The 20,789-nt window shown below is 44.0% G+C and overlaps 1 protein-coding gene across 5 annotated transcripts in view; it reads left to right on the top strand.

Moving 5' to 3' along the window:
- The window catches only part of iqsec2b (IQ motif and Sec7 domain ArfGEF 2b), a 32,431-nt gene extending 12,070 nt beyond the window's left edge, over window positions 1-20,361 (top strand). Inside the window, exons 1-14 of one of the 5 annotated variants that reach the window (XM_044037829.1) lie at window positions 10,252-11,126; window positions 11,219-11,516; window positions 11,659-11,973; window positions 12,149-13,203; window positions 13,326-13,487; window positions 13,670-13,792; window positions 13,886-14,052; window positions 14,788-14,927; window positions 15,040-15,165; window positions 15,267-15,366; window positions 15,470-15,631; window positions 15,954-16,145; window positions 16,383-16,432; window positions 16,752-20,361. In XM_044037829.1, coding sequence (XP_043893764.1) covers window positions 11,077-11,126; window positions 11,219-11,516; window positions 11,659-11,973; window positions 12,149-13,203; window positions 13,326-13,487; window positions 13,670-13,792; window positions 13,886-14,052; window positions 14,788-14,927; window positions 15,040-15,165; window positions 15,267-15,366; window positions 15,470-15,631; window positions 15,954-16,145; window positions 16,383-16,432; window positions 16,752-17,954 — 4,143 coding nt within the window. In that variant the 5' untranslated portion in view covers window positions 10,252-11,076 and the 3' untranslated portion in view covers window positions 17,955-20,361. Of the gene's footprint in view, window positions 1-10,251; window positions 11,127-11,218; window positions 11,517-11,658; window positions 11,974-12,148; window positions 13,204-13,325; window positions 13,488-13,669; window positions 13,793-13,885; window positions 14,053-14,787; window positions 14,928-15,039; window positions 15,166-15,266; window positions 15,367-15,469; window positions 15,632-15,953; window positions 16,146-16,382; window positions 16,433-16,751 lie in introns of those variants that run through there. The other 4 variants (XM_044037828.1, XM_044037827.1, XM_044037830.1 and 1 more) reach the window with 4 other exon arrangements.
- Window positions 20,362-20,789: the final 428 nt, after the last annotated feature.

Raw genomic sequence — 20,789 nt, 5'->3', positions numbered from 1 at the left:
GTTGTCTGTGTGTTTTGTTCTTCTATGGAGGAGTAGGAGAAGGAGGAGGACCGCTGCATTGTGTGTGTGTATATGATTTTTTTATATGGCACTCAGGGATCCAACGGAGAATTGGGATCGTAGATCAGCCTTTCAACACCTGCCACAGCGGGGATACTGGAACGGAAAGGCATCAGTTACTGCTGGTGAAACTCAAATGTTGGCAGCGCACAGCCCCACATGTGTACGAGCATGGCTCACGCTTACATAACAGCACCTCTGCCTCGCTTCATATCTCCAGTCAGAGCCGAACAAGTCGCCAGCAAGTTCTCCCGTCCACAATGTTCTGCGTCTCGGTTTTTACAGCGCGACAAAGTCCCCACAGTTCGAATCTTAATCTTAATCATGGCATAGTCTTGTGCACTTATTCCTCGCGGTGCACAGTTAAAATAGCCGGAGCAGCTCATTCTCATTTTAATTGGAACTTTTTTATCCGTAGTGCTCCACCTACATGATTATATCCTTAAACACTCTCATTTTTTACCACTCTCATTCCCCTCTGGTTAGAAACCATTAAACTGTCTCACAGGCGCTCGCTGTTCAGTCTGCTACACTCGTGGTTTCATGTTTAAAAGGAATAGGGAAATAAATGTAATATTATTGTAGATACGGAAATTGTAAAGTGTGATTATTTCCAAATGTCTCAACTTATCAGTCTATTGCTCTCAGGTCTGAGCCCAGGAGTAGTTTCTATGTGTGGACTAAGTTTGCGTCTGAAACAAATAAACATGTAGGAAAATACCTGCTTACTATGTACACATGATGTAGAGAGATGTCAATTAAATACGAATAAATATAAACAAATGACTGTGGAACGTGGTGCTACTGAAAACACCCCACACAAACAGAGCAAAATCCTTATTTTTTGAGTAATATTTCCTTTTATTTTTGTTTGTTTGTTTCTGTCTTTCTTTTTCGTAGTTTTCTGAGCGAAATTATTGGGTAAAAGGGTTTAAAAGAAGAACATGATGTGAGTTCATTTGCAGTGTGACCACCTGATGAAAAATCTGCCTGCTGCAGATATTATGAAAGCACTATGAAGCAGAGAGGAGCTGCATAATCATGTCACTATTCTCATTACTTGACTTGATCCCATATCTTGTATTGTCATTTCATAGATGCTTATTGCACTTCATTCTGATTACAGCTGGTGTGAGTGTGTCTTTTTAAAAGAAAAGCTGAATTTTGGTCACTTTTAGCCAATGTAATGTACTGTGTACGTGGGGTTTGATTCCAAATTAACTCTACAGTGTCTGTGATCATGGTAATTAGGCGACATGATTCCCAGTTCTATGTTCTGGCTCAGTGATTTTTGCTTTTAATAGTTTGTGGACAGAAATAGCGCTCAGAAGCTCTGGCAGAGTATGAGCCCAGTAAGACTCGAGAAGAGATTCTATTGCTTCAAGTTGAAATCAGGTTTCCTTGTTTCAGCCTTTTTGGATTTGTGTTTTTTTTTAAAGCGAATAACACATTCTGTTGTTCTGTTTGGCCGCCTCGTCTTTCACAGCTGGCCGTGAAACAAGCAGCACACACTGCAGAGAGAATTGCTCAAGTGTTGCAACTGCCCCCGTGCTCGCCCTCGTCTCTGCATCCCATCTCCGTCCCTATGCTTCTCTGAATGAGCCGTGCTAAAAGAGAAAAAAAGAGAAAGGGGGGCTTGAGAGTGTTCCCATGCTAAAATGACAGGGACTGCGTGTCCTTGACAGCAGCTGGCCCCAGTGAGAAACCAGCCATTTACATACTTATCTCAACCACTGCTCACTCATCAGCTGCACACTCACAATCTGCACATGGAACATCTCGAGTTCAAGCAGAAGAGTAGCTTTTTGTATTCTGTGTGCATGCATTACGGAGAGAGCTTTCCCATTCTCATACACGCGCTGTCTGCTGCTGCTACTGCTTGATGTTTCATGAAGAAATAAAAAAAAACCTCTTAAAAGGGCTATATGTTGGATATGCAACTAGAGGTTAACCCTTTTAACACCTAAGTCTCAAAATGTCTGTCTGGGTTTTTTTTTTGGGTGGTTATTTTAACCTTAAAAGGGCCATTAAATTATCCTTTGAGTAAATGAGTTTGCCAATTTTACAATTTACTGCAATCACGGTTTTTATTGAGAGAAAAAAACACCATAGTCATACATGAACACCAGATTTTTCATGTTGCATTTGAAATTTGAACAGTATGAAACTTATTTAAAATAAAAAAAATTAGTCTCAATGTCAGGCCAAGTACAGGTGTTTTTCCAGCTCGCTCCTCTGGTGAAAAAGACGCTGATTCGCCGGCTTCCTGCAGCACCGCGAGTGAAATTACAGTATCAGGTAACCACGCACTGGTAGCATCGATGCGCTCGGTGTTAAAGGGTTAAAAAGTCTTATACAAATAAAACAAATACTGGAAAGCATTGTTCATGTTTCTCCTCCTCCCCAGAGACTTGAGGTTGCAGGGTAGTTGGTGGATCCAGTCCTGCACCAACTGAAAGGAGGATAGTAGCTACTCTAACCTGAGATTTAGGTTAGGTTCGAGAAAACGCTGTGTTTGGTCCTGAGCAGTTTCCTAAGAAGACTAGCTTGCACAAATCTGTGTGTCTGTGTGTGTGTGTGTCTGTGTGTGTGTGTTAGAGTGTCACCTTGCTGTTGTAACACCCTGTTCAAATGATCACACATCTACCTGTCTTTTCTTATGAATGTGCCATTCCTTGTGCTACCATTGGCGCTCTATGACTTGCCCTCTCTCTTTGTCTCTTTCTTTCTTTCTTTCTTTCTTTCTGCTTTGGCGCTGACTCTTTGTGTGTCTTGTCTCTCTCTGCTTTCTTCATGTCTCGACCGTGTTGTGCGTCGTCTGTCTCTGGTCCCCGTAAGTCTCCGGCTGCCGTCTTTCTCGGGGCAGCCCACCTCGGCTCCCGCCACTCCCACAGCGGCAAGCAGCGCTGCCTTTGCCACACTGTTCCCCGCCAGTCTGACTGTTCACAGCTTCATCAGTCTCCATCAGTACTGCTGTCCCACCTCTGACCAAAGCTCACAGCAGCAGGACAGGTAAGGGCCGCCACGCGGCCTGAGTACAGTCAACACAACCATAGACTGTATAAAGAAAGTGACTCAATCTTCTGGTTTGATTGAAGCCGAGGAAGTTTGATGGAAGTACCAGGTATCCACCGGGGGTGACTGCTGGAAAAAAGAACTCCGTTTTAAAATGTTCCTGATGAGTTTCAGGTCAAGTGTGATTGACAGCTGGTATCACCTGCCTGGTTGCAGGTGACCTTTGTGAACTTCCGGTTTCAAAGAGCAAATCTTAAAGATTCCCAACAGGAGATTGTTTTGCAAATGGACGACTACGTCCAGGACTGGGTATTGCTACTGACTTCTCGATTCAATTTGATTCTGATTCACAAGGTCCCATTTGCATACCAATCTCTCTAACCTGGTGCATCATGTACAATCATTATCATAAAGTAGTCACCTTAATTATTTTATTTAATAAAGCTCCTCAGTACAGTCATAGGTGACTCAAACTCAAAGCTTAAAAACCCACAGGAGTTTGAAATATACAGCCTAGAATTGCATTAGAAAGTTTGAAGTCATTTCCAAGTTGTCCAGCAGAGGGTGCTGTGGCTTGGCCTGTATCCATGCCTTGTTTGAGTGCATTATTACAGTCTGTTAAGCAGTCAAATCTCGCGTGTGACATTGACAATCCCGCGAGATTTGGGCAGGAAATACAGGAAATGGCACATGCATGAAGAGATTTATCTCAAGATGTTATTGCCTCTTTCAAATGCAGACCAGTATGAATCAGATTTTTATATACAGTCTATGAGTGTGACACATTGAAATATTTTAAAATCCCTTCAAGAAGTCCCATAAGAATCCTTGCACGTCCCTTAAATATCTCCCAAAGCCTCTCAGCAGCCTCCAGCTCTCCCTCAAACCTGTCCATCATCATCATCACTCACTCTCTTTGCTCTCGCTGTGCCTGCTCTCCTGCCTCATGCACCCATTATCACCCTTCCAAAAAGCATGTGCTTTTCGTCTCTTACTGCTCCCAGCAGTGACTAATCGCTGAAGTTAGGCACATTTACCACCTTTCTAGAGAGGGGGAGAGGGAGCAGTTATCTTCAATAAGCTGTGGGACTGAGGTGGACTGAGTCACATGTGAACCTGGTGAATTCTCACCTTCTTCTTCTCTCCTTCCCTCAGCTACCCTTTAAAACTGACTCTGACACATCAGGGCTTTGTGCTCCAACACTGCCACCTAATGGCATTTCATAAAGATGCCAGATGTAGTGTGTGCTTACAGTGTTTTCTCTCTGCTTATTTGTGTCTCATGCTGCTTTTCGCTCTCTGCCCTTTCTTTGTCTTGTGTCCTGTCTCCTCTGCCATCTCCTCTGTATTTTTATTTATTTATTTATTTATTTATTTATTCATATTTATTTTTTGACTCGTCCCACGTTGCTTTTCCAAGAGCGGAGGCTGAGGAAGAGGGCGCCCACCAATTCTGCTGCTCTGCCTCGGGCTGCAGCAGCCCCTCCTCCCGCTGAGCCGAGGTGTGACTGACCGCACCACGTCGCACTTGTCCGTATACACCTGTGACTACATCACAGTTTACGCTGCCAGGGGAAAAAAAATGTCTATATTAGGCAGGAAAACAGATCGATTTGCATGCAACTCTGTAGTCTTTGTGACAGTTTCTGTGTGTATCACACGTTGGTTCGTGCTGCTATTTATATTTTGAGGAAGCCTGATGTCGTTTTCGCTCCGTGTGTGTGTGTGTGTGTGTGTCGTCTGCTATTTATTTCTTTACTTGCAGCATATCTCACTGTCAGAATGCATCACCTGTATCTGCTCATTACTGTCGTGCACATCCACTAGTTTACGTCATGTCACTTGGATCTGTCAGTATGCAGCATCATAGAAACCAAGCCTCATATGTGAAAGACTCCATATCTTCTATATAACTCTTGTATATGATGTTTATTTTTTGACCTCAGGGACTTTTATGTCGCTGATTCAATTCTAAACAAAATCAACATCTCTTCCGTGCTTTAGACGCTTCCATTTCTTTCTTTTTGAAGTGTCTGAAGGTGAAATACTTGTTCTGTGTCGGTGTAAGAATGTTGCTCGTACACATACGCCTCAGCTCGGGAAAATTAATAATAGAAATTCTATTTCCAGTGATGTATTGATGGTGTGGTGCACTTAATCCCTGATTCCTTGAATTGTCAATGTGTGTCCCCCCCCCCCAAAGAACACTCCGTACCCACCACATAATTGCTGGTAACCTGATTAGCATATTATTGCTGCTGTTGCGTGGAAACGTATCTATTTTTGGTTGAAAATCATCTTTGTTTTTTGGGGATTTTTTGCCACATTTTTCAGTTTAGTGAACTTAAGAGAAACGGAAAAAAATGAGAACATGTAATCTTTTAGTTAATTTATAAATTTTCACTGTTGAAAGACTTGATTTATACTATTTATTTAGCGGTTTTTGTTCATGTTTATGGCTTCTATTTATTTAGAAACCATAGCCATGAACGCTAGTTCATGAATGCTACAAAGGGGAGAGAGAGAAAAATGCCAAAAAGACACAAACAATAATAATAATGATGTAAGTATTGAATATTAACTTTGATAAGGAAATACATGCATACGTACACCTTTGTATATGTGTGTCTGTATAGGCTGTACTGCAGCAAATACAGGAGTGACTGAACCATATCATGTGTCATTTAAAGAAAAATATTATTTGGAATATGTGCATTCATTCTGTTTAAGCCGTAAGCCATCAGGACACTTTCCATGTGTCCTTGCTCTCCCCTGCATCCATCAAGGTAAACCAATCATTTTAATTAATTCATAATCCTTTTTAATTTTAAGTAATGACATGCCTCCGTCTCTGATTTCAATAAATAATGCACTTATACGTGTCTCTTATTTGTCTGTTCCTGTTGTGTAATAAAAGTGTCAGTGGTGCTGCGGTGCGGCGAGAGGGAAGTCGGTCGCTGTAAGAAGCCTGTCAAGAATGTAACCTGTACAGCTTTGGAGGGCGAACAAGAGCCTGAGTGAAAGTGAGTGGATGAGCGCGAGAGAGTGGGAAAAAAAAGAAAAGAAAGAGAGAGAGAGGGAGTGTTTATATTACGAGACTCCAGCCAGTGTGGGACTTTTCTCTGACAGTAGCAGCATGGTAAGAACTTTTCTTTAACTTGTAACACTGTCATAAAAGACTGTTTACTTTTGGCACCATGGTGTTGTTGTACATGGGTGTGTTTGTACAGTAGATTACCTACAGTTATACATACAATACGACTGAGTCATCACTGACCTATTGTTGTTAAAAGAAGTAATCCGTTTGGTGGGAGAGTGACACTTACACAGCGACCCGTGTGACAGCACACAGGCTGTTCAGATGACGGATCACAAACTTTTGAAAGTCAGAATTAAGGGCCAGACACTTACATGCCGAAAGAGCAGTCTTCTTTCCCAGAGATTGGGGTTTGGATCTTTATGTATATATATATATATATATATGCATATTTGTCACAGAAAAATAGCATTTTAGGTAGATGTATGAGTATCTGTTCACAAAAAGTTTATATATGTCTTGAAAATGGTTTACCTATTCAAAATAGCACAGAAAAGGCAGTAACAATTCAGAAATGACATTTTATTCACAAAGTTATACGGTACGATACACTGGCTTATAGTATACAGCTGCGAAAGAAACTAATGGTATGACTTGTTGAATAACTCCTTAAATCAGTATTTAAAATGAGAAACAGTGACACAAAGGGTTGCCATGTTAGTTTGATGGTCATCAGGGGGATTTGTCAGCTATAGCGTGTGTGATTATGTGAGCACAAACTCTGAGAAATTCTAATTATGCGGATGAGGATCGTCACAAAAGATGCCACAGCAGATGTCGAACACAAACTGTCACTATCATAAGAAAGATGAAAAGTCCTTTTTTTTTTTTTTTTATGAATGATTACAATAGTTTTTCTTTATACAAAACTGCTTCTCTTTATTCTCTCCAGCGTCAGTGTTGAGAGATTATCCGGTGCTTACGTGACACACGGCCAACTTTCAGCCTCGTCCTACACATTTATGTAAGCCTTTTAAATGTTAATCCACTAGCTACTTGGCGTCAATATAAAATTGCAAACCTCCGCTGATAAAACCACTGAGTCTGACTGTACTGGAGGCTCTGAGTCGCACAAAGAATTGGAGTGAGTGTGTGTGTGTGTGTGTGCGTGTGTGTGTGCGTGCGTCAAGGGAAAAGCTCACAGCTTGAGACGACAAAGTGGCCCCGGGAGCGTTGGCGGTTGCAGAATGTGCCGATCTGACCCATGAATGATCTCGATTGTCTCTTGTCAGTTTGGCCGTTTTGAAAGAGTGGAATTCGCATGTGCCAACGAGTTCATAGTAGTGAGGACGTTGACATTTCAGAGGTTGTGTTTTCAATCTCTTTTTCGCAACAAAAAAAAAGTAGAAAAACGAACGGCAAACACCATCAGATCATCACCAAAGTAATGAGCCTCCAGCTTGCTGAAGGCCTTTGTGCCACTTGTATTAAACAGGAGTCACATGTACTTCATAGGCTCAGTTAGACGGATATCATGATGTATCGCTGTACGGTTGTCTCGCAATATTGATTATCGCAGAATCATTGAATCAGTGATATTTTTTGGCATCATGGACCCGTTGAGGTAACCTGTGATTCACACCCCTCCTCTTCAGACAGGTGTTCTTAGCCTCAGCCTAAAATAGGAGTTCAGTCTAACCTTTCTTCACAGAAGCCTCAGGACTTATTTGAAACATCTTAATAAAAGAAATACAGTCACGTTGAGTCTGTTTTGGACACAAAGTGACCAATGAGTCAGACTTGGCTTTTTAGAAAAATAGTGAAATTGACACCAGTGCTGGCAGTGAAGTAATGAGTAAAGATTCGAGATAACTGCTCTCGAGTCGATGCTCAGGCTGTAACGAGTTAACAGACAGATCAATGTGGTTATTGGCGTCTCCATGGCTGGCAGCAGCGAGGTTAATCCCTCTGTCTTCATGTCCTGCTGTGGGTTCAATGGCACAGTCAGACCTACTGCCGCGCTTTCACTTTTACACACACACACACACACGCACACACACAGAGTCAGCTCATTATTATTATATGAGCAGGGGAGATGAGTCTGGGCTCGGCATGCAGCTGACAGTGTATTTTACTGGGAATGCACCTGACTTCAGTTCACTTCGTTCCTTTAGCAAATACCAGTAATCTCTGCATTCTGAATTCTTTTCACTTTCTTCAGAGAGAGAGAGAGAGAGAGACAGACAGAGACAGACCTGTAACAGGAATACAGGGTTTCCTACATAAATAATGAGGTGCAGATGTCAGCTGCGATATGGCCACACTCATGTTTTATACAAGAAACTTTTCTTTTCTTTCTTTTTTTTTTAACTCAATATCATCCTCGCCACATATTATTGCCACAGGCAAATACGAAATGAAAGTTTTCTAGAATGCATGTGTCCTTAGACGCTGTGTTCAAGGTCTTGCTTAGAGAATAAAAAAAGTCAATGCTGAAACAGATGAGACCTTTGATTGGCCTCAAGGAAACGCTGGAATTTCTTGCTGCATAGAAACTGGAGAGAAGTACCACAGTGGAAACTGTCACATTAACCATTGAGTGGATCTCTGATTTAGTTTTACCTGAAGTGAGTCGATTCTGATTCAATTCAATGCAATTTGATATCGGCATATTCAGAGATATAGATAGAATAGATATTGAACTGTAAAAAACTGTTTTGTGATCTATAAAATCGCCCGGTAACTGCTTTGATTGTATTAGCTTAGATCTGAGAAGTAAAATCAGTGCAAAAATCAACATTTATCACACTGATGAAACTGGCCTTGTCGCTCGCTACTGCTGCGTTGCATGTATTTTAAGGTTTCTGTGACTCAGTTGATGAAAACACCATCTGTGCCTGCTGATGTGGATGGCAGGAAGTTCGGCTGAGTCCCTGCCTGCAGTGTGTACCTGTTGGCACTGTGCAGAGGCACTCATCATGTGGCTACAGTTTCCATTCCTTAAAAGGAGCAGTTTCATGCAGCTCTGAAGGCCCCCCAATTTCACACAGGTTATTCAAAGATTAATTCAGGCATTAAATTCGAGCATTCGCTGTTAAGTTGACATGATATTTTCACGGCTCATGCTGCAAACGTACATGATGTCTTTGTGTTTTTTTTACACTTTTCATATGAAGACCAACTACATTATGTAGACTGTCATTCACAACCTGTGCAGCATCTTCAACACCCACCTCAATGGTAATAACAGTCAATACATTGTCATGGCAACTACACTTCTCATCCTAACAACTACCTCACCGCCCACAAAGGTCCCACAGCAACAGTCACCAAGCAACCCCCCCTCCCCCCCTCCCTCCCTCTTCTCAGCTTCTCTATTTAAGGAGGAGAGGAGGAGGAGGAGGAATGTTAAATGATACTGCACTGGGGGAAAAAAAAACATGTTGCGTGTAATTGATCTACAAATAATTGTAATTGAAACAAACAAAATGTTATGATTTATTCCTTGCAAAGAGTTGAATGAAAGGTCCAGTGTGTGAGAATCAGTGACATCTAACGGTGAGGCGACAGATTGATTATCAAAACACATGTCGGTTCAGGCTGCACAAAATTGCAAGGCCCTAAAACACTTATTCTACAGCAAAGAAACCCAATTGTTTTCTGGTTCACACATGTATGGTTAGTATATCCACTTCCTGCCAATACCACCTCTTAAATGTTACATGGTTTAGCTGCTGCGACGTGCGGCGTCCTGTAGATGTCAGAATTGTCAAATTTTATTCCTGGCATTTTATATGACTCACGTTATGCAACATAATGGGAGACTCAACAATATCTTGTGTTGCATGGAGGCACAGGATGTCCTGCTGAAAGTCTGTGCATTGTACAATATTTCCTCCATTTTAGCACAGGAAGAAACCGCAGTGTTTGTTGTATCTTAGTTGTGTTCCTCACAAGATTAAATCTGTAACCAGTGGAGATGCTCACATGGCATTTCTATGTTCATACACGGCTTTTCCTTCTTGTCTCAAGTCAACACTTGAACAGGAAATGTCTGCCAGCCAGTGGAACGCAAACATGGAAGGGAAGCAGACATTGTCGAGTTGTGTCGACGGCCAAAGTCAACAAAGCACCATTTCGGTCCTTTTTTTCATACTTTTAAAGTGTGTTCTAGAACCTAAACTATACAAATGTTAGAAACAACATACACAGAATATGATTTGTCATTGTGATGGGTGTCATGTGCTGAATGACTACAGATGGACTCACACATCTTTGACCCTGTCCTCATTCTCATTGTATTGTTATGGGACAGGTCACAGCTGAGAGAAGGGGGTGTGGCCATTACTAGTGCAGGAAATATGGGCAGGAGCGTGTGACTGTATCGTTCTCACAGAGTTTTCGATTCAGGCTGGAATTTGTTGGGGCAACAACGCGTAGCAGGACACCAGAGGATTTCTTGTCTCACTTGTTTTCTTCCTGCTATTCTGACCGGACTGTTTGAGCCAGACAAACTCTGCAAGTGATTTGGTGAGAGAATTCGTGGCTGATTCTGGGACAGACTGAGTGAGACGTTGCTTTCGTGTGTTTTGTCACTCGATATTTAACGACATACCGCAGGTGCCTGTTTTACTGACATAACAACCTGGTTTTTCCTGTCAGTATGGTGTTGCTGGTATGTGTCAGAGGAGGAGTATGATTTGGTGCCTGGTGATTCCTCGAAATGTGGCGTCACTGCAATGTCTGTGCAGCACAGGCTGAGAAAAAGACAGTGACTGAAAGAGGGAAGAAGAAGAAGAAGAAGAAGGTGAGAAGCAGTGAATGACTATCTAAAGATTAACCCATCCTTGGAACTCATTAAAGGAAAGAGGGCAGAGGCCTGTACTGTACTGGATCATTAACGTGTGATATAGAGAGGGAATGTTGTGGTCTCAGTAGAAGTTAACCGGTGATCCAAGTTCATCATGTCTTCCACCAAGAGATGGTTAGGTTCACGTCGCTTTAAGGTCTACACGTAAGTCCCATTATATTCAATAGTTTATCCTGTCGCCTATCCTCCGTATGCGTGGTGTAATTTTTGCCCACATCTTCCGTTTGCTTCTGTAGTGTGGAAGGTGAGTCCCAGTGTCCAGAGACGGGCGCCCACAAAGACGGCTCGTTCAGCCAGATGCCATACCTGCGCAGCTCCGAACTCTACAGTGACAACAGCGGCAGTAGTGTACCCTCTGGGGCCAGAGGCCCCCAATGCGTGGCCAGCTCCAGCTCAGCCAGCTTGGCCTGGGCGCTACGGACGCGGCACCAACCTGCTAGTCTGGCCCTCCGCAAGCAAGAGGAAGAAGAGAACAAGAGATGCAAGGCCCTTTCAGACAGCTATGAACTCTCAACAGATCTGCAGGACAAGAAGGTATGACAGATTTGAATCTCAATGTGAAATAAAGGTTTGGATAAATAAACGACAACATGAGCAAACATTTTAATGCTAAATTCCTTTCACTGGGGAATCATAGTTAGTGAAAATGCAATCCTTGTCTCTGTTTCGTTGCCAGGTGGAGATGCTGGAGAGAAAGTACGGTGGCTCTTTTGTAAGTCGCAGAGCTGCGAGGACCATCCAAACTGCCTTTAGACAGTATCGCATGAACAAGAACTTTGAGCGCCTCAGAAGCTCCGCCTCAGAGAGCCGCATGACGCGCCGCATCATCCTGTCCAACATGAGACTGCAGTATTCCTTTGACGAGCGACCTCAGCAGCAGGCCCAGACACAGACCAACTTCACCCACAGCGTGGCCATCGGGCCTCCTCATTCGCCAGACACAGAGCGTCCAGGAGACTACACCCACCTTGAGGACTCCTTCTCCAAACAGGTAACATTGTGTCTTTTCTGTTCTGTGCCGTGCTGCTGACATTGTAAAGAATACAGCTCGTCTCTTGCTCGTCTGTTATCAAACATGTAACCCATAAAGTATAATCCCACGTTTTAAATTCTGCCATTCCAAAGTCAACATTATTAACGCTGATTCCGCTTTGTGTTTCCTTCAGGTCAAGTCTTTAGCGGACTCGATAGATGACGCCCTTACCTGCCGTGCAGGTCGCAATGACTCCCAGGAGGGCAGCAGGGAGGGTGGAGGCATAAGTGAAGACTTTGGGGAGTGTGTGTGGAGTAGTAGCAGCAACCCTTCCTCCCAAAGAGGTCTGGGCGAGAGAACAAGGGGAGCTGGAGGAGGACTGAGTATGCATGGCGACAGCACAGCCACCTCGTACAGTGATGTCACCCTATACATGGATGATGGGATGCCGTCGTCTCCGCTGTCCCTTGACCGAGCACCCAGCAGCACAGATACAGAGTACTGGGGCCCCGGTGGTGGTGTTGGAGGGCGCGAGGACAGCAGGGACACCGAGGGAGGGGGTAGCAGTAACAGTCGACGCAGCACTCCCTGCACAGAGTGCAGGGACTATCGTCTGAGGGGCGCACATCTGCCTCTCCTCACTATTGAGCCGCCCAGTGACAGTTCAGTGGATATGAGTGACCGTTCAGACCGTGGTTCTCTGAGTAGACAGCTGGTCTACGAGCAGGAGTCTGGGGTGGGAGCTGGCTCCCCTCAGGGAACCCTCAAACACTCCCCTAACACAGGCCCCCGCCAGTCCTCCACAGCAGCGGCCCAGGGTCAAACACGGGCCCCCAGCAGACCCATACCAACACATATCCCTCACCAGGTGGCTGCTCACCACCATCACCACCACCATCCTATCCACCACCATCAGTACTCTGACACACCTTCATCCTCCTCGTCCCCGCAGCAGCCCCCCACCACCCCACTCTCATCCTCCTCCTCTACGGCTCTTCCCCCCGGTGGTCTGGAGCAGCCGTGCTGCTCTGATGGTGATAATGACTCACTCAACTCCACCACCAACTCCAACGAGACAGTCAACTGCAGCTCAGGCTCCTCATCGCAGGACAGCCTGCGGGAGCCTTTGCCACCTTTGGGCAAGCAGACCTACCAGAGAGAGAGCCGCCACAGCTGGGACTCTCCGCCCTTCAACAGTGATGTGGTGCAGAGGCGCCAGTACCGCATAGGTCTTAACCTCTTCAACAAGTAAGATAATGAAGCGCAAATCAGCGAAAAGTGCATAAGTGCAACTGTTTTGATGGCAATTATACAGTTGAACGAAGGATATTGTTGTAAGACATCTTGTCTTCACTTTGCATTGATTGTAGGAAGCCGGAGAAAGGGATCCAGTATCTGATTGAAAGAGGGTTTGTCTCTGACACTCCCGTCGGGATTGCTCGCTTCATCCTTGAGAGGAAGGGCCTCAGCAGACAAATGATTGGAGAGTTCCTGGGAAACCGCCAGAAACAATTCAACAAAGATGTTTTAGAGTGAGTATGAAACTGAGAACACGGAAAGATTCCAGTCTTGTTCCTGATTTCATAAAGAGACGTGAAATACTAAATAATATATGTTTCCTCTAGATTTACTGACAGACCTGATAAGATCAGTGATAAAATCAGTATTTTACTGACACTGCTTTAAAATAAAATGCAATGTCCTCCTTTTTCAGCTGTGTGGTGGATGAGATGGACTTCTCAGGAATGGACCTGGATGATGCGCTAAGAAAGTTCCAGGCTCAGATTAAAGTCCAGGGAGAAGCCCAAAAAGTGGAGCGGCTCATAGAGGCGTTCAGGTCTGTCTGTGTCAGATACACAGGGTTTGTGCCACTGTGGCTGAAGTTTGAAAATATTAATGTTTGAACGTGTTGGTTCTGTTCCTCATGCAGTCAGAGATACTGTGTGTGTAATCCCACCCTGGTGCGGCAGTTCCAGAACCCGGACACCATCTTCATCTTGGCCTTTGCCATAATCCTCCTCAACACAGACATGTACAGTCCCAACGTCAAAGCAGAGAGGAAGATGAAACTGGACGATTTTATCAAGAATCTGAGAGGTGCTGAAAATGCTGAAATATGTACTTGATATATGTCTTAACAGTAAAAAGGTTTATACGATGATTTCAGGGTTAAATCTTGTCGTTCTGTGTGTGTAGTGGGTTTGTGCGTATTCTCAGACTTCCTCCCTCCAAAGCCCAAAGACAGACAGATGGGTTCAGGGTCATTTTAGACTCTAAGGCCCCGCTCAGACCTAATTTTAACTGTCTTCCTCAGTGATCTGTTCACATACGGACAGCGATAAGTAGGACTGTTCACCCCTGTCATTCAAATGTGCCCTGAATGTGTCTCCTGTTGTCACATATGGCTGACTCTGGCGTCTCCACCCTTTATTTAAAAATACACAGTCCTCTGTGACTTTATGCACTGACAATATTAAATTTTCATTAAGTCTGACAGTACAGATGTGTCTGCTGTCACTGTGTGTGTGTGTGTGTGTGTGTGACAGAGAGAGACCGCCTCCACATGTAGTTTCTGTGATTGGATCTGAGGATGCTTTCAGGACATAAAAGAGGCTTTTAGACCTGTTCTTGGATCACTCAGGACAGATAATAATACCAGGTCTGAATGAGGTGTAAATTGGCCTTTAGGTGTGACTGTCAGCATGAATGATGATGACCTGTCCAGGATGTCAGCTGGGATTCGCTCCCCTCACAACCCACAAAGTATAAGTAGATTGGAGTAGTAGTTTAGTAGTTTCCCCCTGCTAATCTTTTCCCCTGTGTCCAACCAAGGTGTTGACAACGGTCAAGATATACCCAGGGACCTGCTTGTTGGGATTTATCAGCGGATACAGAAATGGGAACTTCGGACCAATGATGACCATGTGTCCCAGGTGCAAGCGGTGGAGAGGGTCATTGTGGGCAAGAAGCCTGTGAGTTACATGGGGCATAGATTCAAAACATGTTATTGTGCAAGGTCTTGTTATAGCCTGCAATGCGATGCTGTCGCTCCAAGTTGTCAAGTTTGATTCTTTGTCGCCGCAGGTGCTGTCCCTTCCCCACCGTAGGCTGGTGTGTTGCTGCCAGCTCTATGAGGTGCCCGATCCAAACAGACCTCAGAGAACAGGAGTGCACCAACGAGAGGTCTTCCTCTTTAATGACCTTCTGGTGGTAAGATTGACACTCGTTATTTTTTCATAAATACACATTCATTAATGATGTACTTCATATATAGGACCCTGTATAAAAATGCCATCCGGTTTGTGCGACAGGTGACCAAAATCTTCCAGAAGAAGAAAACCTCAGTGACTTATAGTTTCAGACAATCATTCCCGTTGGTTGAGATGCAAGTGCACATGTTTCAGAACTCATGTGAGGAAACCGTTTGTCCTTTTGCAAATTATAATAAACTATTTGTGCTCACCCTGCAGCTATGATGATCCAGGCATTTATTTCTCTCTGTTTACATGTTTAGACTATCCTCATGGTATCCGCCTGACCTCAGCAGTTCTGGGTGGGGAGAGGAAGGTTCTTATCGTCTTTATGGCACCCAGTCAGCAAGACCGCACCCGCTTTGTGAGCGACCTCAGGGAGAGTATTGCTGAAGTGCAGGAGATGGAGAAATACAGGGTTGAGTGTAAGTACGCCATCTACTGGTCACTACTGTGAAGTGTGTCTTGTAGGACGCATCATCATTGTTAGCTTCACCGAGGAGGTTATGTTCTTGTCCGTGTCTGTCTGTGAACAGCATACCTCACAAAGTTAACAACAGATTTTGATGACATGATCTGGGGATGTAGGTTGTAGCAAAGAAGAATGCATTAGATTAGATCTGGTGATTTCTTAACCAATCACACATGTTGATGGGCTTTATGCTTTTGAGTGTTTTGACCCTGTGGGTAACTGGTTTAAGGCTAATTCTTCTGCATTCTGTGTCTCTCTGTCATTTTTTTTTACAGCGGAGTTGGAGAAACAGAAAGGTGTAATGCGGCCCAGTTTGCTGACTGGAGGTGTGGTTGGGGGAGTAGGTGTGAAGGGTGATGTTGTGAATGGCACCCTGGGAAGGACAAGTTTTGATGACAACTGCTCAGTGGGCGAGGGTCTAAAACGCACGGCGCTCAGCTCATCTCTCAGGGACCTATCGGAGACAGGTGAGACGGCGGAACCACAGCGATGGGGTTAATTCCTTTTCCTTCCTGTCATCTTGGTGGAATTGCAGGGCTCCTACAATGATTTGCATCTCTGCTACATCCTGTTGCTCTTTCTTGCTGACATTTACACACAGCTTACGCAGATCTTATCTTTGCAAAAGAAAAACATTGCACCACATGAGCAAACATTCCTGCCTTTCACTCTTTGCTAACTTGATTCTTCCTGGTCGGATGCAGGGAAACGTGGTCGCAGGAACAGTGTTGGTTCTCTGGACAGTACCATGGAAGTAAGTCTCAGTCAGACTAGATGTACACTTGTAACGTTTAACAGACCTACATTTCCCCTCACTCACTTGCTTTACCTTCCCAAGCGAGCTCCACGTGTGCACACTGTGCATGTCGGTAGCGTGTGTGTGCACAGTACATGCTTTTGCATAGTGTCCATGTGTATCTGTCTCGCATCTGACACCTTCTGCATGGCTGTGATCTTCCATATTTACCCAAGCATGTCTCTCCTCTCCAAATACAAATATTTCCTGTGAATGATGATGTACCTGGGATCAGAAGCTGTATTACAATTCTCTGATGGTGTATTTTTTTCTGAAGCATGATGATGACTTATCCTCCCAGGGCTCCATCATTAGCAGCCCACAGCCTCACCAGCGCTATCCAGTGCCAGGTGTAGTCCCTGGCTGCTACGGCACAGAAGATTTCCGGCCTCACCGCCCCATCCTGAGCCCCGGAATGGGGGTGGGGGGTGGGCCGGGGCAACAACACACCACTGCTGGGACAGGAGTTGGGGGAGTCTCCAGCAGTGTAGAGAGAGCAGGAGCGGGGAGCGGTCCTGGGGGGAGCAGCAACAACAACAGCACTTCCTTCCTGGGTTCCCTATTTGGCAGCAAACGCGCCAAACCGCCAGGGCCCCTTATTCCACCGGGGCCACCCTACCCCGCACCTGTACCCCCACTGACTACGGGAGGGCCCCCTCCTCACTCCCCTTCATCTCTGTGCCAGGTGGAGGGGGGGCCTTCCAAGATCCAGGCCCTGCACACACAATTCTGTCACGTGGGCCCCGTGCAGCCCCCACCACCCTATTACCATCACCATCGCTACCACGTCCACACAACTGTTCCTCCACCTTTGCAAGGTGTGCTCCCTCATACTATACAGAGAGGCCCGCTACCCTGTCGTCCACCGCTTGGCCCAACACACGCCCAGCACCCACAGCTGGCCCATCTCTCCCAGCTCTCCCAGCATGGGCTCACGGGTCGTTACGCCAACATGGTGGTGGGATGTCCCCCCCCCCTTTCTCCTCTCTCCCAACACTCCCCGAACCCACAGTTTGCCCTCTACCACGCACAGCCCGCACACTCTATCAGAGGGGGCGGAGGCCCTGGTACCAAACCTCCACTAACCCTGTCTCACTCCCACCCCCACGCACACTCCCAAACCCACCCCGGACACGTGCACACACCACACCCAGCCAGCCACTCCACCCATCAAACACACTTCATATTCGGCACTCTGCCCCACAATCTACCATCCGCTACCGTCAATGCGCATCACGCAGCGCCCGTCGGCCCGTATCTGCCCCAGTACCCACCTCTCTCTTCCATCCCCCCTCCCCCACCGCACTCCCCTTTACCCCCCCCTTCGTCCCCCCTTACCCCTCTTACACCTCTCTCCCCTCACCCCCCCCAGCACCCCGGGCAGCCTCAGCAGGGGCCACAGGTGACGGGGGCTGGAGCGACAGGTACAGGGGGCAGCTCCAAATCCAAACCTATCAACCGGATAAGTACCGTGGTATGAGCAGAATGTGGGGCCCCAGGGGTCAGAGGTCAGATGACAGAGTGGAGGAGGTGGGCAGACCGAGGGTCAGAACCAAGTCTGCCAGGACAGAAAGTAACAGCAGCGGCTCTAGTGACAAGAGGAAACGCAGTTTGCTACGCCTCTGTTACTTTCACCTCCGTTTCCCACATATGTAGGTGGAGATAAAGAGCACAGCTATAGTTAAACAGATCCTGCACAGATCCTTGAAACCTGCACACATGAAAACAAACACCTACAGTATATGCACAACTGCAGAACCAACCATGTCCCACATTTCCACACACAATAGAGTCTATAGCCATATAATCGAAGATGGAACTACATTTATATAGGTATATTGCCTCAGTTTTAATTGTTTGAAATCTAGCTGAGTCTGTATGAGACTATTCATATTCATATGTAAAGTATCACGATGTGATAAAGTGACACTGGAAAAACAGAGAACAATATATATATATATACTGTATATATATATATATATCCAGCTGCTTACATGGGGATGTAAATAATGACTCAAGTAAAAAGATAAGTGTAAACCACCAAATGCCCAAATGCATTAAAAAGGGGTTTGGCGTTAAAAAGAGCAGAGTGTTGCAAAAAGAAGTCCCTTGACTTTGCAATAATTTCCTTGGCTTCATGATGTCTCTGTCCACTTTTGCCGATTCTGCTTTACTGACAAACATCTTTTTCACTAAAGAAGACCTCAGATATGTTGCTTTGTCTTAAAATTCAAAACCAGTGCACGGTTTCCTAACAGTCTTTTGCTTACCAGTCTTTTACATGTCAACAGGAGCTACCTGGCTTTATAAGGCATTCCTTGTGGGGGTATGGGAATTAATGATACAATCAATAATATATTTTGAATGTTTCTGAAGCTTCTTGCTGTTTTATTGATATTATAATATACCTGCTATGAGTGATGAATATTGTCCAATACTTGTTTTGATCAGTGATAAATTATATCAGCAGATGTTTGTACATGGTTATAGAGAGTATTACGCACATATAAATCCCCTGAGTTTACCACAATGGTGCGAGGATATTCTAATATGTGATGTGTGATTTATTTACACAGTACCACGGTTTCCATTAAATTTCGTCTTTTTATTCATAAGTATTATCTATCGATTGTTGAAAACAATGAATGAGGTTTAGTTTTCTTCAAATAATTTTTGAACACACAATATTCCTCCTTTTCTATTTTGTTTGACATGAGCAAACAGGGGCACAATTTGCCAACCAGGGTGATTACCAAAACTTGCACTTGAATGCATTTGTTTATTTGTTGGTTTTTATGAGGCTCCCAGTAAAGGAGAAAACGGGTTTGTGGAAAAAAAACATTTATTTTGGAAGATGCTATTCCTTCATTTTGACTCCAGGTAACTGTGCTCACTTCCGCGTAGTCATCAGATTTAGTCAATGTGTGTTTTTCTATGTTTTGCAGAAGCACGCTTTTACATGAGGTTTTGTGGTTTTGCACACGTGATGTCTTAAAGTCAGAAATGGCCTTCTTCTAATCCTCCCTCTTCTGCCACTTTTAGAAATGTATTATTCTATTTTTTGATGCCATGGCATCCTGTTGAGGGCACCTGGGGTGTTTAAAAAGTATAGCAAAGTCAAGAATGTAACATAGCCTGCAGGTATATACTGTATTTCCCTTTTTTTCTGTGGGCCTTGTGCAAGTGTTTTCCCCTTTTGCTACTGCAATTTTTGAAGTTGAAATTAAGCACTGGTGTGGATTACCTCCAGTGCCATTAATTACCAAGGGAAGCCACACATACTCTGATTCAGGGGAGAATGAATCAGAGAGGACAAGTCAAAGTGAAGAAGATGAAGAAATTCAAGATGATTTGAATTTCAAAGAGATTTGGACAGAGTGATGAATGTCAGACAAATATTTTATAGCGCTTTGTTGGCTAGCATTTTATTTTTATGGTGTCAGTTAAAAATCTTCTTGCATGAAAATGTCTGCACTTATTGAATAGATTGTACTGTATAAACCTGAATGTACATATTATATTATAGATAGGCTTCTTATCATAACTATGGGATGATCTGCTCCCAGTCTGTATTGAAGTGCGTGCATGTGAGTGCCACTAAGTATGTACATATACAGTAAAAGAGGTACGGGAATAGATGTTGGCCAAAAGGAAAAACTGGCTTCTTCTTTTTTCTTATTATTTCAGACTGAAGGTGAGAGAATGAGTTACCATGACGTAAATTATTAAGGCCTAAAAAAGATTATATGTCAGTGCACTTATTGATATTATTTTAAACAGATTATTTACATTTTTTCTTTGTGTTTGTATTATGTGTACCGAAAGAATAGAGAATTGAGATGTGAATATTTATTGCTTCTGATAAATTAAAGTGTCCTTGCAGTGAAGTCACCTGCCTGTGTGTAGTTTGTCTGTTTTAAACACAACTGGATCACTCACAACAGTAAAAACAAACACCAGCTTAAGTGTTGTGGTTTATCAATGTATTTTTCACATAACTTATGATGCACCACGTGATATTCCACCTTATAAAAATAATACAGACCCTTAAATTATTGTTCTATTATCACAAAATTACCATTTATTCTTTTACTATTATGACTTATTTTGCTTGTCAACTTGTTTCTTAAGCAATTTTTAGATAAATAACATGTAACACAAAGGTATGTATTCAATTAATGCACACAAAGGCAAGAATACGTTATCAAAAAACTGAAAACACAAAGAAGAAGCAAAAGAAAAGCTATCTGAATATTACTTCTTCAAAGAGTATGCACAAAATAAGTGTGTGTTGGTATACATATACATTCAATTC

This window comes from Solea senegalensis, linkage group LG11 (assembly GCF_019176455.1).
Source record: "Solea senegalensis isolate Sse05_10M linkage group LG11, IFAPA_SoseM_1, whole genome shotgun sequence".
Lineage (NCBI taxonomy): Eukaryota > Metazoa > Chordata > Actinopteri > Pleuronectiformes > Soleidae > Solea > Solea senegalensis.
The sequence above is the reverse complement of the archived record's forward strand: the minus strand, read 5'-3'. Positions and strand labels throughout refer to the sequence as shown.